Source organism: Aplysia californica, unplaced genomic scaffold (genome assembly GCF_000002075.1).
Source record: "Aplysia californica isolate F4 #8 unplaced genomic scaffold, AplCal3.0 scaffold00501, whole genome shotgun sequence".
NCBI classification, from domain to species: Eukaryota; Metazoa; Mollusca; class Gastropoda; order Aplysiida; family Aplysiidae; genus Aplysia; species Aplysia californica.
Window position 1 is genome coordinate 291,934 of NW_004797771.1, and position 17,743 is coordinate 309,676.

Below are 17,743 nucleotides of genomic sequence, written 5' to 3' on the forward strand. Positions count from 1 at the left end.
CACATTATTTTCCGTTCTTCTTCCTTATTGTCTCTCCAGTTTCTACAGAAAAACTGTGAGTCACAACACATGAATTTTATCCAGGGGCCTTGGTTTATTTGTTTGTTTTGTTGTTGTTGTTGTTGTCTGGGGTGTTTTTGTTGTTTTTTCAGGGGGGAGGGGATGTTTAATTTATATTGGGCTCGTTTTTCTATTTTAAATCAATTTTTCTGAAAACTTCAAAGCATGACTGACTTACGCGCTTATGAAATGACACTAACAATAAACCTTCTCGATTGTCCATAGTTCGAGTGCGATGAAGGTGCTGCCGTCTCCTGTGTGAGGAACGGAGCTCAGGCCATGAAGATTTACGGGCTGGATAGCGGAGAGCTGTGGACATGTGGCTTGGTCATAGGCCTCAACGTATTGGTTTTCCTTGTCATTATGCTTGTAGGGCTTGTTTGGGTGCCACAGAAACCCCATGACGAGGGTTAGTTAACTTGTAATGTTATCATAGTACATGGCATGCCAGTTCGGCTAACACGAGAGGCATCACGCTTGGTTGATTACAGACATTCAAGAAATTCAACGTCATCAAATCCGTCTGATCTATAATGGAACTGAATATTGTTGTTGATGTTATTGGTGGTGGTGGTGGTTGTATGGTTTTTCCTTTTGTTTTGTTTTGAGGGGAGGAGGTGTTTTTCTTTTTGTTGTTGTTGGGGTGTTTTTTTTGCTTTTTCGAGGGGGGAGGGGGGTTGAGGAGCATTCATTTTTACTCAGTTTGATGTTTACACAATATGTTTAACTTTTTATGCAGATATGTTCACAGGGAGCAGGATTATGGAGCGGTAGTTTTGTTGTTTTCTTTTTTTTTTTTTCAATAGGTCATATGAGCACCATTTTCAGTAGGTGGGGAATTTTGAATTTTGCCCGGATGGCGGCCAAAGCCTACTATTATCGATTTTGGACCACCAAGTGATCTTTAACGTGCGCAAACTTGCACACGAACATCCGAGATTTTTTGCTTTTGTCTGAAAAGGCTAGGCGTAGATCTTACCTATCAAAAGATCAGGGGTGTGGCTTAAAGACAGCAGTAAGAAGGTGCCAAGGAGAAGCAATAGAAAGGCTGCAGAAAGAGTCAGGAGCCCAGAGGAGGGGGCAAAGGAGATGAAGGGGTGGGGCAGAAAGTGGAAACGAAAGCAGAGGACAGAACACGTTTTAGAGAGCAGGAAAGGATGAAAAAGGAGAAAATTTTTAGAGAAGAAAACTTTCATAGCTATCCGGATTCGAACCCGGGACCTATGGAATGAGAGGCGAATACCTTAACTTTTAGTTATAGGCCACGAGAGCCCCCGAGCAGTGTATGATGATGAAATGTTGGGTGACTATTAATGTTCTAGTCAACGACAAAGACGGTGCTCTCTTACGATTACCTTATCTACAGAGTATGAATCTGTATGTATGAATGTGCATGATACTTTGTGTGCTCTAATGGCGTTTGTGTGTGTGTGTGTGTGTGTGTGTGTGTGTGTGTGTGTGTGTGTGTGTGTGTGTGTGTGTGTGTGTTTGTGTGTGTGTTTAAGTATGAATATTTGTATGTACTAAAATATGAATGATCGTTCGTGTGCGCTTTGACCATAAGAGGACGAGAGAGAGACACAGAGAGAGAGAGAGAGAGAGAGAGAGAGAGAGAGAGAGAGAGAGAGAGAAACAGAGAGAGAGAGAGAGAGAGTGAGAGGGAGACAAAGACAGACAGACAGACAGACAGACAGACAGACAGACAGACAGACAGACAGACAGACAGACAGACAGACAGACAGAGGGAGAGGGGGGGGGGGGGGGTTAAGGCGGAGAAGGTGGTGAGATTTTTTTACAATATCAAATTTGTGCATGAAAATCATAATTTAAAAAACTGATTAGGTATACTGTGCATTTTGGTTCAACTAGACATTATTATAATTTGAACTTTTTTGAAAAGATCCTTGTGCTTTTTTCAGTTCTGATCATGTGCCGTTTACACCTTTACATTCATAACAACATCCCATTTCACTAAATGACGTCATGTGGCATCTTACAATAAGTATTTTAGTTCTCTTATTGTTATTTCCTTCCAAGTTTTTACGTGAAAAGTAGAAGTTGCAACGTCATGGTTTTGATTTAGACACATTCACTTTGTTTCACTCTTTATTCATGCTTTGTCGATACAACTTGAAAACTTAAATGATCTTAATGTGTATTTCTTTATAGCACAGCAAATATAAGTACCACTACCAGCCTGGCCCCTAAAGAATATAGTATAGGCCTACCTATTTTCATTGAAATTTGAAAACCATTGAAAATCTTTTGTTAGTGCTTTTTCGGTGTTTCCTCGATTTGCCCATTGGCGACATTAGCCTAATTTTCCTAGGCTTGCACACATATTTTGCTTGTTTGTTTATTAATCAATTTGAAGAAAATTGTAAATGATTTACAGTACTGATTTTTTCGTGTGAACTGCGAGCTTCATTAGAAGCAAGAAAAGGGAAATAAAAACATGTTTCGTTATGTTGTGAGCTTTGCTACAATGTGAGCTTTGCTACAATATAGATCTAGACCTATACTAGATCTAATCAGGCCACGAGAAAAACTACTTTATTATTGTCATGTTTACTTTATTGAATGTATAGATTCCATATTGTTGTTGGAAAGACTGACGGTGCAGTTAAGTAAGATCATTTTTAGCCGCCTCTGGTAGGGCAAAAATAAGAAGTGCTTTTAGAAACCAGCTACTTCTTCGGGAAAAAAAAGATTCCCCGGAAAGACAAATGTTCTTTATTAATATCAATATCAATATCAATATCAGTTTTATTTTTCTCAAAGACCAGCTGAATTGGATTCAAAGCTAAATCGCCGGTTTATATTTTACAAGAACGACCTATAGATCTACATCAAATGGTTGAAGTGATAGAGAATAAGGAAAAGTTGTTTATCATGTATCTTCCTGTTGTGCCTGATTTTGCAAAAACAATACATTTTTTTCTCCACTTCAAAAAACAAATATTGTAATTTTACATCAGGTTGGATTTATCTGATTTAATCTGGAATAAATATTAGAACAAAATGCTTCGACTTAGTTGTTCCACTTTGCATGAAGCAGCTTGAATGCAGTTACCCTTGATTTGTCTTTTACACATATACATCTAATTTATATTGAAGTGATTAGAGAATAACTGAGTTAGTAACCAAGGGAAATTTGTTTTTCATGTATCTTCCTGTTGTGTCTGATTTTGCTAAAACAATGAATTTTATAACTCCACTTCAAAAGACAAATAGATATCTAGATCTATTGCAATTCTACATCAGGTTCGATTTGTCTGATTTGATTTGGAATAAATTTAACAAAATGCTGCGACTTAGTGAAACTTTGCATGAGCAGCATGAAGGCAGTTACGCTTGAGTTGTTTGTTGTTGTTTTTTTAAATTGTACACTTCTAATTTATGTGTTTTGTTTTGGGGGAGGGTAGTGTTTGTTCCTGTTTCATTTTTCTCTTCATGCCCTTCTCGACACAAACGTCCCACTTCAGGAAGTGCGGAATTTGGCCCCGAAGTTCTGGTGATAAATTCAAACAGGGAGAAATGAAGCAGAAACGATACGTTGAATTAGGTATCACACTAATGTGTGTGTGTGTGTCACACACGCACACACACGCACGGATAAATATGCTATCGTGAGAAAAAAAATGGAAATGAAAGTAGCATTCAACTTGGACTCTGGAACTTTTTTAGACAACAAAGCCGAAATCGTACCCTACTATTGAAAGCGAAATATCTTGCCAAAATTTGTTGGTATTTGTTGAGCGTAACATAGATCTATACTGCATACTGTATACTCTATGAGGGGAGCGGCTGGGGATGACAATGTGAGTTTTGTAGTTTATGCGGGGTAATAAGACCGAGTGTTAAGTGTATAGAGACCTTGCTGTTGAGACGGGATATTGTGTTGTATAGTTGTTACTATTTATTTTTGTAATTATTTTTATTTCTTTTTTATTTTTGTTATCGTTATTACATTATGATTATGATTGCATTATCATTATCATTATCATCAATATTATTAATATCCTATTATTTTATTACTGTTGCTATCATTATTTTTATTAGATCTAGATCTATTACCATTATTATCATTAGTATTATCATTAGTATTATCATTACTACACTTAGCGTCAATAAAAACCAGACACATTTTAATTGCGTGTTTCATGAAAAATTGAAAACCCATTGAGCAGAAATTTTCCACACGTGATTGGGAACACTTGAGGCTCCTGATCAGCCTGCATTTATAATCAGGTGCCCAGTTAATAAAGCTCAGGTCTTGTTTTGTTAAAAAACCGTGTTTTGTCATTTTTCTCGAACGTTTTTTTTATGGGTTTAACACATCTTTTATCTGTAGCCAAGAATAAAACGTTAAAAGTTTCATTTCAAAACATCTAAATCTAAAGATACAGCATGCCGCGTTTAACGAACGAAGAGCGCAATCAGGCAGTTGGTATGCTGAGGGCCAATACGCCAGTAGCGAATGTTGCAGGGACCTTCAATGTGACAAGAGACACGATATATCGACTAATGAATCGTTTGCAGACGACAGGGATGGTCCCCGGACGGGTCGTCCTAGAGCTACAACACCAGCCCACGACCGGTACATTCGGGTCTTGCACCTACGAGATCGCTTCCGGCCTGCTATCAAGACAGCCAGGGAGTGGCCGGGACAGAGAACCATAAGTGCCCCGACTGTGCGCCGACGCCTCAGAGCTCAAGGTCTCATTCCTAGACGCCCTGCACGATGGATTTTGAGACAGTGGGATAATGTGATGTTCACAAATGAGTGTCGTTTCCAACTGCAAAGCAATGATGGAAGGCAGCGTGTCTACAGAATGTGTGAGTTCAGTTGGAGATAGACGTGGTGTCATGGCCTGGGTGGGATAACCAGCACAGGCCGCACATACCTCGTTTTCATCAACGGGAACCTCACCGCCAGACGCTACATTTATGAAATCATTCGCCCGCACGTCCTCCCGTTCTTGGCTCGCAATGCAAACACCATATGCTCCAGCTCACCGTGCCCATTGATTGATTGAGTAGATGTTTTACGGCACTATCGACACAATTTTGGTCATTTAAGCGCCAACAGGTTTCACCGCTACAAAATCAGACGTATTTTTAGTCAGAGTTTTTCGGAGCTCGCAACAGCACACGATCTCACTATTTTCATTATGCTAAAAAGACGAACAAACATTTATAAATAATTGTTGGTAAATATGGAAAAGGCTTATTTACATTTGTATATACAATATAAATTTCAGTGTATGTATATATATACACCGATAACGATAACTATATATTTTCATATTCTATTAAATAGTCCAATTTCTTTTTATTTAACTTAAAATTTTTCTTGGCTCTACGATGTCAAAAAGGGTCTTAATATCTTTACATTAAAAATATTTCTCACGAACATAATTAAATTCGACACATTCCGTTAGGATGTGCCGAACTGTGAAATTTGTGTTGCACGCCACGCAAAAAGGAGCTTCCTCTCCTTCGAGCAAATGTATGTGCGTGACGTGCGTGTGTCCTATCTTTAGTCGGGTAAAAATTACTTTTTCTCTTCGTGGTAGAGATAGTGGTTTCCTGGGCTAAGTTTCGGTTGAATGTAATGGAGTTAGTTGTGTATTTGTTGATTCCAGATTTGGGACCAGGAGGATGTGATGTGTTCTTTTACTTTCGGTTTCATGTTAGAGAAAGGGATTTTACTATTTTTGTTTTCAGGTAGTTTTAGAGATTCTTTGGCAAATTGGATAACAGCTTCGTTGCCACCAATGCCTACATGGCTTGGAAGCCAAGCTGTTGTAATAGTTTACTTTTTTCCAGACTGATGTAGAAAATGCAGTTTAATTATAAGTTTTAAAATTCTGTTGTCGGAGGTGTCAGAGAGCTCTAAAGATTTCAGACAAGAGAGAGAGTCTGAAAGGATTAGGAAAGTAGACTTGGTTGATTGATCTATAATATTTAGGGCCATTTCAAGAGATGTAGCCTCAGCAGTGTAGACTGAAGCTTCTGGGTGGAGTTTCCTTAAGCTTAAGCTGTGTGGCGATGCAAGGGCAGCAGCTCCTACTGAGGAGTCATTTTTGGATCCGTCTGTAAAGAGTTTCTCTGCTTCGGGGTATCTATTTATTAGCTGTTTGAATGAGTTTAAGTATGTAGTTTTGTCTGTAGACTTTTTGTTGTGTTTTTCAAGACTAGTATCTATGTTTGGTTTGGTTAAATGCCATGGAGGTATGCTGGACATGGCAAAGGGCTCGATTATGTCTTCAGAAAAATCAATGTCTTTGAGATGGTTCTGGATTCTTATTCCGAAAGGGCTTACTTTATTTCCTAAGGAGGATAGAGTTTTTAGATCTTCGGGAAGGCCAAAGACACATTTGTGGGCTGGGTTTTGGGGTACTGAGCTAAGTTTCAAAGCGTACTGCAAAGAGAGTTTTTTTCCTTCTAAGTTCTAAAGATGGTTCATGCGCTTCTGCCTGTAAACTTTCTACAGGTGAAGTACGGAAAGCGCTTAGGGCAAGGAGAAGGCCTTGGTTCTGAACAGGGTCTAAAATTTTAAGGTAAGACTTTCTGGCTGATCCGTAAACAGGACTGGCATAGTCCAGCCTGGAACGGACAAGGGAACGGTAAAGTTGAAGAAGTATTTCAGTATCTCCTCCCCATTCAGGATTGGATTATACTTTTAAGGCGTTGTGAGCACTCTGACACTTCGTCTTTAGGTCTTTCAAGTGTGGTAGGAAAGATAGTTTATTGTCGAAGATTACGCCAAGGAAACGAGCTTGTTTTGTAACAGGAATTTTCTATCCAAACAAATATAAATCTGGTTGTCGCACACATTTGTGCGACAGGCAAAAATGTACACAGTTTGTTTTTAATGTGGAAAATTTGAACCTTTGCCCGTTTGCCAAAGTTTCCAGTTTATGGAGTTGAAGCTGAAGCTGACTTTCAATGTGATCCATTTTGGATTTGGATTTATAGCAGATCAGGAAGTCGTCAACGTAAAGTGAGCAGTCAATATTGTTTTGAAGGGTTTTTGTGATGGAATTGATTTTGATTTCGAAAAGAATGGGCGATAAGATGCTTCCTTGTGGGACGCCTTCTTCTTGGGTGTGTAAATTTGATAGGGTTGAACCTACTTCTACTTGAAATGATCGATCTTTCAAAAAGTTTCGTATAAATTCGGGGAGATTTCCGCGTAAGCCCAAGTCATACAGGTCTTTTAAAATATCATGTCTCCATGTGGTGTCGAAGGCTTTTTCTCAGTCGAAAAAAATAGCCACAAGGTGCTCTTTTCGAATGAAAGCTTCCCGAATGAAAGTTTCAAGTCGGACGAGATGGTCAATGGTAGAGCAATGGTAGAGCGATTTTTGCGAAAACCGCATTGGAAATTGGATAAGGAGTTTGAGGTTTCCAGAAACCACATAAGACGTTTGTTAGGTTTTTCCATAAGTTTGCAGAAACAGTTTGTAGGGGCTATGGGACGGTAGTTTGATAGGTTATAGTGATCTTTTCCTGGTTTTGGGATTGGTATAATAGTGGCAAGACGCCAACTGTTCGGAAATTGTTGAGAATGCCAAAGTTCATTGTAAATATCAAGGAGTAATAGGAGTGTTTCGTCTGGAAGACGTTTGATGATTTCGTCGTGCCTTTGATCAGGGCCTGGAGATGTGTTTGATAGTTCTGCAATATTACATTTTAATTCATTAAGAGAAAAGGTGCAATGATAGTTTTCTTTATTTGAAGAGGTAAAATCAACAGTTGTCTTTTCAGAAGACATTTTTACTTTTTTGAATTCAGGGTTGTAATTGCGGGTAGAGGAATTTCCGGAGAGAGTTGATGTTATACAGTTAGCTACTGTTTTTTCGGTTTCTACGAAGGAGTTATTCGGTTTTAGGATGTGTTTGTGTCTTTTTTAGTACCTTTTAATTTCTTTATCATCTTCCAGACTTTGTGCATTGGTGTGTTGTTGTTGATTTTAGAGACAATTTCGAAAAGATGTTTTTGGGGCTGTTCTGATTTTTCTGCGTGCTTGGGCTCGCGCAATTTTGAAATTAATGAGGTCTTTGTTTGTTTTAGAGTTGACAAACTTCCTGAGAGCTGATTTTTTTACCGCAACAGCTTTTTGGCAGTCTTCAGTGAACCAACATTTATTTTTTCGGGGTTTGGTGGACAATTTTGGTACGTGTTTTTGAACGATTTCGAGAAGGGTTTTAATGAAATCGTTAAAAAGTTTGTGTTTGTGTTTGAGATGGATTGAGTTTCTCCAGACATTCCATGTGAAACCCATCCCAGTCCGCTCTTTTAAGATTGAAACGGTCCGGGATAGGAGTTCGGTGTGAAATGTCTGGAACTAGGTTGATGGGGAAGTGGTCCGATCCGTGTGGGTCGTACAGGACCGACCACTGAAAGTCTGGAATTAGGTCAGGATCACATAGGGTTAAATCTATGGATGAAAAGTTTAGGTTATTTGAATTTTGAAATGTAGGGGAATTGTCGTTAAATATACTAGTATTGGTTTTTGTTAAGACATTTTCTATGATTTTACCTTTAGTGTCAGTTGGTTCATTTCCCCAAAGAGGGCTATGGGCATTAAAATCTCTCAACATGATGAAGGGTTGTGGGAGCTGGTCTCTGATGTTTATTGGTTCTCTTAAAGATAGAGGATAATTTGGAGGGATTTATATTGAACAGATAGTCATGGGACGGTGTAGGGTGACCCTGACCGCAACTGCCTGAAGTGTTGTGTTTAGTTGTATTTGTCTGTGTAGTGTTTGTTTATTCATTAAATTGGAGTTCCACTGAAGAACTGCCATTTTAATTTATTTAGAGGTCGCCGGACCCCTGGGGGGAGACTTTCTTTGGTCTGGGGATGCCACAGGCTCTGAGAGCTTTGTCAATGGCAAAAAGGCTTAAAGAAGTTACTTTTTTTTAGACTCATCAGCTGAGGAGATTATTAAATAAGGTGACCGTCCTAGCGATTTTTGTCTAGGCAGGTCCCAGATACTGATGTTATCGTGCTCTCTCAACCGTTTTCTTTTGCCCTGGTCAGGATTCGCACCCGCTCCTCCTGACAGGGACTTGTTGGGAATTGGGGTAAGGAGAGAAATCTTTGATTTGATATCCATATATATGACGTTTTTGTTCATCACCAGGGCTCCCCACCCGCCACCGAGTCCAACAAGGGGACATCGCTCGGAAGTCCATAGCTGGTGTCAGGGCTACCCTGGAGGTATACTCCCAATCAGACGGCAAGAAATCTTGCCTTCTAACCAAGATTGGCCAAAACCGGTTCTATGAACCGGTCGCAATCGATTGAGTGCAGTAGGCCACTGCACCGGCCGGTCTAGACCGAATCCAGGGCCAAAGTGGCGTGTTGGTGAGGAAAGCCACACTTCAGCCACCAGGGCCCCCTTCTCCGGTCGTACGGGTCGCACCCCACTCACCGTGCCCACCTAATCACAAACTTCATTTGCAACACAATAAGGTCATCATAAGTGCTGAAGATCAAAGGCTTTACAAGAAAGTAACGAACACGAAAATAGAAGGAAAGATCAGGACGATAGATGTCCGATAGGAAAGAAGGACCAAACCACACCAGGGCACCCGCCAACCACCCGTTAAGTATGCAGAGATCTGACAAACATTCAAAATCAGATGAACAAGACAGGGTACAATTATATTTCTGTGCTTTATTTGTAAACTGTCTTGTTAAAATACATAAAAGATGTTATGTAGAAGAAGTATATTAAGAAATAAAACTCATTGCTTAGTTAACTGCCCTCACATCTGCACCTGCAGTAGCTAAAATGTAAATGCTACGAGAGGCTGTGAATATGTTATGTACAATATAAAAAAACGTTAGTATAAAAATATTTAAGAGGTTTTTTTAAAAATATATATTTAAGAGTATTTTTAAAGCGTTAAAATGTCTTCTGGGTGCCCGTCTTTATTTCTTGCCCTTGGTCTGACGTTGCGCTGCCTCTTCACCTTTCGCGTTGCTTTCAAAGTAGGAGATGCGGGTCCCCACATTCACCCCGCCCAGAGAATCGCGCCTGTTATCAGAATGTTCGTTCTGTTCGCTCACGGTTCCAGACATTGCACTATGTAGCATGACGCCATGAGCCTGCGGCAAAAAGTGTCCATCTTGAGACACAGCAGGGGAATAGGCAAGGGAAACAGGCCGTGGCCTCGTAGTCAAGCTGCCATCTCCAAAAGTAAAGTGTTCACCGTCTCCTTGGCTGGGTGTGGACGATGCATTCGGATGAACTTGATCGCACTGCGGGAGCTCGTCTGATAATGAGTGCTCAGACCTGGTGCTCATCTCGAAAGGCAGCTGTGTTTGCATAATTGGGGTTAGTTCCCCATCCCGTTTAATTTGAATGGCGCATTTCCTAGAAATTGTCATCGCTAGCTCATTCCATGCCTTTTGGAGACATTGCCTTGATCGGTTCATTCTTGCAGTGCGAGATTTTCCATTCTTTACTGCGGCATCTGTATCTGGTACGATTTCAGGCAAAGAGTTACTCATTTTCCCAGAAACCATGTCCAGATTCATACTCGCAATGGGCCATGATAAGTCCAGAACTTCTTGGAAGATTTCGGATTCGGACAAACTTCCGGGAGAATCCTTTTTGATCTCCTTAATATAGGTAGATATAACTTCACTCAGTTTCCGCAGCTGCCTGTATTCCGCCATGTCACTTGGCTCGCGGAAATTGGGAGGCAGTTTAATCAGTTTCTCCAAAATTTCCTCCCAGCTCTCCTGACCTTCACGACGTCGAGTTTTGCTCGTTTTCAGACTCGCTTGAACTTCTTTGATCGTATTGCCGACTCTATCCATCAACGACGTCTTCTTTTCGCCACAAGACTTGTTTTTTGTTGGGTTTTTCAGCTCTTCAATCGTCGGAACATTTGTCCCTGGGTAGCGGAATGGCTGGTCGTTTTCAACAGTCATGCAGTACGCCTGGAAATTAAAAACTGGTGCGTGCTGGAAAAAGGCCTGGTGGTGGGGTGAATCAAAGGTTCTTGGTTCAGTTTGGGTCGTGCGAAGTGGCAAGTCAGGTCGATTGACCACTGGTTGAGCAGGCACGCTTGCAACCTGATACGTGAAATGGTTGCCGTTGTAAAGGCCCACGGGCGTGGCTATGACTGGCGTGTTGAGGAATATAGCATTCGGGGGCATCTCTTGGCTGGCTCCTTGCTGCTCGTGGTTTTGATAGTTCTCAGGGAACCTGAAATGACTTTGCTCGTGATAGGCTGGGGTAGCAATCACCCCCGGCTGTGGAAAGCCTTGAGGCATAGGAGCTTGGACGTAATGCGATGCTGCTGGTGTTTGGAACTCAGCATGGCAGTTAGGAGGATTATACACAGACATTTGTTGATAATCGACAACCTGTGGGGTCTGTGCGAAGTTTGCTGAAGACTGGAAGTTTACTTGTGGCGTTTGTGGTTCTATGAGGTGAGCGGCTGGGGTTGAACTGGGCATGAAAACTGCCCCAGCCTGAGTTGCTGCGGTAATCACAGGAGCTGATGCTACTACCTGCCCATTGGCTTGAGCCAAATTCTGATTGTAAACAGTTACTGGTTGATAATGACTGAACTCGCCGTTTGCTACAGGAAATTGCGAATTTTGATGGGTATTTTCAACGTGTACATTTGATATTTGAGAAGAATCCCTCACCTTTGGCTTTGTTTGGTTTTCTATTTGTTTTTCATAGGAGTTACAACTATCATACACCGACTCTGATTCGTTCGATTCTATAGGTATTATGTAATTGTTATTTTTGTCAGACCGATCTTTGTTGGTAGATGGCCATACATTTCTAGATGTTTCAGGGTCATAAGTAGAGTTTTGCTCCAAAGGAACCTGACATAAACGACCGTCTTGTATACTGTTTGGTCGAAATTCAGACGCTTGAGGGTTTAGCTTCGAAGAATTTGGTGTTCCATTCTGTACACGTGGCCCTCGTTTGAACGGCAAGTTGAGGATTTCCGCCATGACCAGTTCTTCTTGAACCTCCGACAATAAACCATTGAGACGATGAGCTCTCCGAGTTGAAGACTCACGGTCGCTTGGTGTTTCATTTGGCGCCTGATCAGTTTGAACCAAAGGCGCATGGTTGAATACTGTATCATACTCCAGATGGGCTTTGTGGGCTCTTGATCGAGATTTTGGCTGAATACAGCCATTTCTTGTCTTATTGTACTCCTGGTTTTCACGATGATTTGTGTTTTTTTCTAAATTATTTCTTGGGTGAGGAACGGAAACAACACGTATATTGTTGGGATGGGAATGTCCATTCCTTGGTGTTCTTTGGATTAAATTCGTATTTGAGTCTGTGCGTGTGCCGTAAGAATAGTTACCAGCTGACCTATTTGTTTCAAGGGCGTGGTTCCTTACTTTTGAGCCCGTATCTGATTCTCGTCGACGAACGGGAGTCGGTGCAGATGGTGGCTGAGACGCTGTTTTTATCAGCCTTTGGTCAAAGACATTGGGAAGTTTTTTAGATAAGCGTGCATCATAAGACTGAGGCCTTGATCTAGGCTCAAAGACGGTAATACGGTTCATCTGTTGGGTTAGACCGTTAATATTTCCTTCGGCGCAGACATCATAGGCAGGTCCAGGTTGATAACAGTTCACCGCTGCACTCCTGTTCAGAGAAAGTTCGGGAATGCTTGAAGACCTGTAAGAATTTGTCTTCTGGAAACGGTCCTGCCGACTCCGATTTTGGTACCGATTTCGGTTCTGCGGATCGTCGAGTCCAAAATACTCCCTAGGGTTCTCCCAACCAGAACCAACGACTGGATTTCTGAGGTAATCCTCGTATCCTAAGTTAGGATAGCCAAACGCATTTTGATGACGAGCGTATGCTGGATTCCAACCTGGGTCAAAACCATCCCCTCGATGTCCAAGGTCAAATTCTGCCACGCCGTTCCTTCTTTCTCTGGGACGATGCATGAGCTGATGAGTACGTCGCGATGCGTGGTGAGGTGGATACCATTCTGGGCGGTCCATTAGCGGCATGTTCCGGCCAGTTGACCCATGCCACTCCCTGAAAGCCTGCGGTGTTGGGAAACTGTTAAAAGGTGGTGGTGTTCTCGGGGTAGATTCTCGCCTTTGATCCCATGGATCCATGACGTCACGACCATTGTTGTACCTCCCGTGAGGCCACCCGTCACCATGGCGACGCCTGGAAGCGGAGAAACTATTACGCCTAGGCTCTCGCCGACGAGTCTGGAAATTTCCGTACCTGTTATTTTTGTCTATAGCCGCGGAGGCCGAGGAGCCTATACTGCTGCCACTCTGACCTGATCGTGACTCCCCGGCTTCGGACGGTACGCTGAGACTGCGGCGCTTCTCTCTGCTTCTTTCAACAGGTGCAGGCTTTTTGTTGCTTTTCTCGTCACCGTTTTTCTTCGCGTTCGACTCCCCAACTGCATCAATTCTTACTAAATTATCGCTGCCGTTCCTAGTGCCGTTAGTGGAGGAAGAAGGTCCCAGATCGCCGCCACTGACATTAGCGTCACCTGTTTGGTGTTTCGGGTCAATTGGCCACATGTTCCCGTCTTTGTCCATCTTCCCAAATGGTGTAGTTGACGACTTTGGTTTTGAAATCAAAACAGGTATCTTTTCTCCAAATGCCTGTTGGACTGTGTGGCGGTGAACCTAAGAATATTAAGAGTGATAAAGTAAAGATTACTTACTAGCTTGCTTGAGTAAAGAAATTCAGATCGACACAATGATTGCTTAGTTCTGGGAGAAAGTAAAACAGACAAGACACAAACAGAGGAAATGTATGATAGTAGGACCTACCGTGGTGCCCTCCAACCACCCGCAGTGATTACTTGCCCATGCATCAGAAACTTTGTGAAAAACAGGACTGCATTGAAAAATTAACTGCACTGAGTAACGAGAAAGAAACGCCTCTTATAGATGTGAAAGGGCAATAATAGAGAGACAAAGATCCAAGGCAAAGAAAAGATGTACAACCTACCAGAGGCTTTCGGAACCAAACTCAAACTGCAATTCTAATATTTTAAAAGTGCGCAGAGGGAAAAAATATAAATAGGCCTGATGGGAATAAGGTTTATGGGAGCAAGTAATGGAGAGCTATGTTTATTTCTGATTATTCTTAACATTTTGGGGTCAGCAGTTTGTAACTGTCAAGCTATTGGTGACGCAAGAGCCTTTCCTAAAAAAAAAAGTTCGTCTTTATGAGGTACTGTTCCTTTTGTAGATGTATTCGGGGAGAAAGAACGGATATTCAATCATATCTGGTGTCAATAGATCCAGTGAATGCCACTGATAAACTGGGGGAGGGGGGGTATATGGGAAAGGTCGGTTGTTTTTGTTGGGTTGGGGGTTTTTTGGGAGGGGGGCGGGTTTGGTTGTTTTTTTTAGTTGTTTTAATGAAACTATTCCTATTTTTAGGAGTATTTTATGCAACTAAAGGGGGACACTTTTTAAAGAGCTTTTATGGTGCCCATGAAGGACTGTTTCAGGGCAGCCTGGACAAGAACACACAACGGCGTGGGATGCCACCTAATAGACATTATTTTGCTTCAAGTGCATTCGTTTCTCGAAAGCAATTGTTTTGTGTTCCAAAGAAAGTAAAGAGGATTTTTTTGTTTTTTTTAAACAATGTTCTTTTCACCTGAACTTTCTCTTAAACGTACCTCGTTAACCGCAATTGTATACAAAATAAAGACTTCTCGTAATCATGAAATTAATGGATATCTTTTGAGAGTTCTGAAGCCGGTGTTTGGTCGCTGAGGACGAATTAGTACAACAGTTGCGTAATTTCTATAAGTCAGACTGGTGCAAAGTGGGGTGAAAAGTACATCCTACGAGTGACAAATTCCAACCACCCACCTGGACAGAACCACAAACATGTTCTCTATAGGAGACTGAACCAAAACACTTAGAACTAAATCGTACAAGCTGATTACCTGATTATCCTGCTGAGCATTTCTCTGAGCAACCTCCAAATCCATCAACTGCCAATACGATTTCTGGGGAGGGAACAATTTTCAAGATTGTGTTACACTACTAGAATATTTTCAAGTTTTTCCTATTTTAGAAATTGTTTTACATTGATCAGATGTTCCGATTAAGGAGTAAATTCTTCCTGAGATACCCTGCGAGCTGAGTGCTCTTTTACAGGAACTACAATTTCCAACTATAAGGAGTTTTGCTACAACTGTCACAGCTCATTAAAAAAAAAGCCTTACGCCCCAAAAATGTTAGTGTCCGTATTGTATAAAATTTTCAGTTTCGTTTTGAACACGTTTCCTCGACTGGAATGTAGAATTTCAAAGCAATTTACGTCAAAACTGGAGAAATGGGAGTTGGTGTCAGAAAGCAAACTAAAGATTATAATTCAAATCCAATCTTATTAATTTGTACAGTTATATATAGATCTACGTTTTGTTATAATTAGTCGATGACTATTACTCCTGTTTGGTAGGAGTTTTTCATGCAGCAAATACGATACAACTGGATAAAACGTTTTGGATTTCTTCTGAACTTGAACCATATTTATAGACACAGCTATCCTACAATGTTTATGAATCATGTGTGATTTTCAAACTCGAATTTGTCTATACTTTTACCTACAGTAATCAAGCCATTATCAGCATAATTGTCCCCAGCCGCTCACAATAAAATAATGTAACAATTATGATACTGATGATGATGATGATGATGATAATGGAAGGACTTCCGTAGGCCTAACGAGCGACCACCCCAACAAATACAATAAAAAAAAGAGACCTAGATCTAGATCTAGATCTATCCCTTACCTTACCCCTACTCTACCCCAAACCCTAGCCCTAAACCTAACCCTAGCCCTAACCCAACCCCTACCCCTTCCCCACACCCTAACCCTACCCCAAACCCTAACCCTCTATTCTGTTTCATCGTGGTCGCTCGTTACGGAATTCCTATAATAATAATAATAATAATAATAATTAATAATCTGTTAGTTGTCATCGGGGCCGGACTTATAAGAAAACGGATTTCATGTACTGGGGTACTGGAGAACTGGGGAGAGGATTTTTTTAAGGGTGGGGGTTTGTGAGTTTTTTAGGAGAAAGGCAAGGAGGCCCTCTTCAAAATCAACCAAGAAACCATCGAAGGGCTGTCAATGCCTTGCTATTACATCACATACGGAGTTCTCTGAATCAGAAAAGTCCAAGAACGTGCCTTGACACCCACAATGAATGAATTTAGATGGCCAGTTAAACTATTCAAAATATCCGTCCAAAAACAAAATGGAAGGACAAAGAAGAGACCCAACCCTAGCCCAAATTCTAGCCCTAAACTAACCCAAACCCAAACCTAATGTCATGACCCCTTCCATAGGTAGTGGTCGCTTGTTACGGAATTCCTCCCCCAAAAGATGCAACTTTCGGGAGGATTTCCTTCCACGAAGATTGTCCGACGAATGCCGCAGAAAACACCTTTACTCCGATTCCTACCCATTGCCCACCATTTCACATGATCATCACTTCTTGATACTATTACAATGTAGTTTCGAAAGGGAAACTTAACCAAGTTTACGTTACTACTATTAATTTCGAAGGGGAAACATTTAGCCAATTTAACATTGAGAAAAGGGAAACTTTTAGCCAAGTTAACGTTGAGAAGTAGGAACAAAAAAGGCAAGAACAACTCGAGTAATAATAAGTGGACACTTCGAAGCAATTAATTACGTCTGTGTGCCTTATTAAATGATTAGCTTTCTATCGTCTTTTTAACTTTACATAAACCTTTGCTGAAGTCACCATCATGTGGAAATAAAGCTTTTAAACGTTCAAAATATAAACTTTTTCTCTGAAAGAAGTCTCATAAGCTACAGCAGAGGCAAAAGCCTGGTGATCACTTCAAAAGTTACCAAGCATCTTAATTATTCCTCTCTCTCTGTCGTTCAAAGGAGAAAGAGTTTCCTCGTGATAAAAAAAACCCACCTTAAAACAACACAAAAACCCTAAACTTGCACCCATTTTTATACATTATAAAACGTACCTTCTTCGACATCAAACTACTGTATCAAGAATTTGACAGCTCTTTCTCTTTCACCTTCAGAACTTATGGGCTGACATGAAGGCAATGAAATTAAACGATCCGACCTGAACACCAGCGATCTGCCTGACGGGCTACCAACAAAACTGACAACATGTGACCAGGAAAACCAAGTTAGCAAAATCATGATGCGTCGTCAAATTCGTGAGTGAAATTCATGGGACATGATTTGTGGAGTAACCATAGAATTATGTCTATGACAGAATGCGCTTTCGGCACTTCGTTATGTAGCGGGGAAAGTTGCATCTTCTTTTGGATAGGCATTCTGAAAATTTCAACAAACGAATTAAGTCAATGTGTGAGGGTACGGGACGGTCATAGACTCGTCAGATTAAGTGAACTCAACCAGGATTCTAGACTAGGAATTTAATTGTTTTCGAAAAAGAAAGTAAAGAATGCAAGAACGTGGAGTAGTTTTGGGTAATTTTTAATTGTTGCCCGTATATATCATAATTTTAAGCGAAATGTTTTACGAAGAAAATAAGATTTGATTTGTTGTTGTTGCTTTTTGATTGGTTTGGTTGTTTTTTTGTTTTTTGTGATGGGGAATGAATTAAAAATCGACTTGTCCGTGGTTTTTGGTTATGAAGGGGG

General features: G+C 40.9%; 2 protein-coding genes across 2 annotated transcripts in view; one reads left to right on the forward strand and one right to left on the reverse strand.

Annotated features, from left to right (window-relative positions):
- The window catches only part of LOC101849637 (ATP-binding cassette sub-family G member 8), a gene marked incomplete in the record, with an annotated part of 20,413 nt that extends 19,579 nt beyond the window's left edge, over positions 1 to 834 (forward strand). The window contains 3 exon segments of the mRNA XM_013086753.2: positions 40 to 55; positions 286 to 469; positions 800 to 834. Of these exon segments, the coding sequence (XP_012942207.2) occupies positions 40 to 55; positions 286 to 469; positions 800 to 834 (235 nt within the window).
- Positions 835 to 9,738: 8,904 nt separating this feature from the next.
- Positions 9,739 to 17,244, reverse strand: LOC101846835. The gene is made up of 3 exons (XM_005105921.3): positions 17,093 to 17,244; positions 15,016 to 15,078; positions 9,739 to 13,732 (listed from the first exon to the last, which is right to left on the reverse strand). The coding sequence occupies exons 1-3, from the start codon at positions 17,102 to 17,104 to the stop codon at positions 10,013 to 10,015; spliced, it is 3,795 nt and encodes a 1,264-aa protein (XP_005105978.1). The 5' UTR covers positions 17,105 to 17,244; the 3' UTR covers positions 9,739 to 10,012.
- Between the last annotated feature and the right edge of the window lie 499 nt (positions 17,245 to 17,743).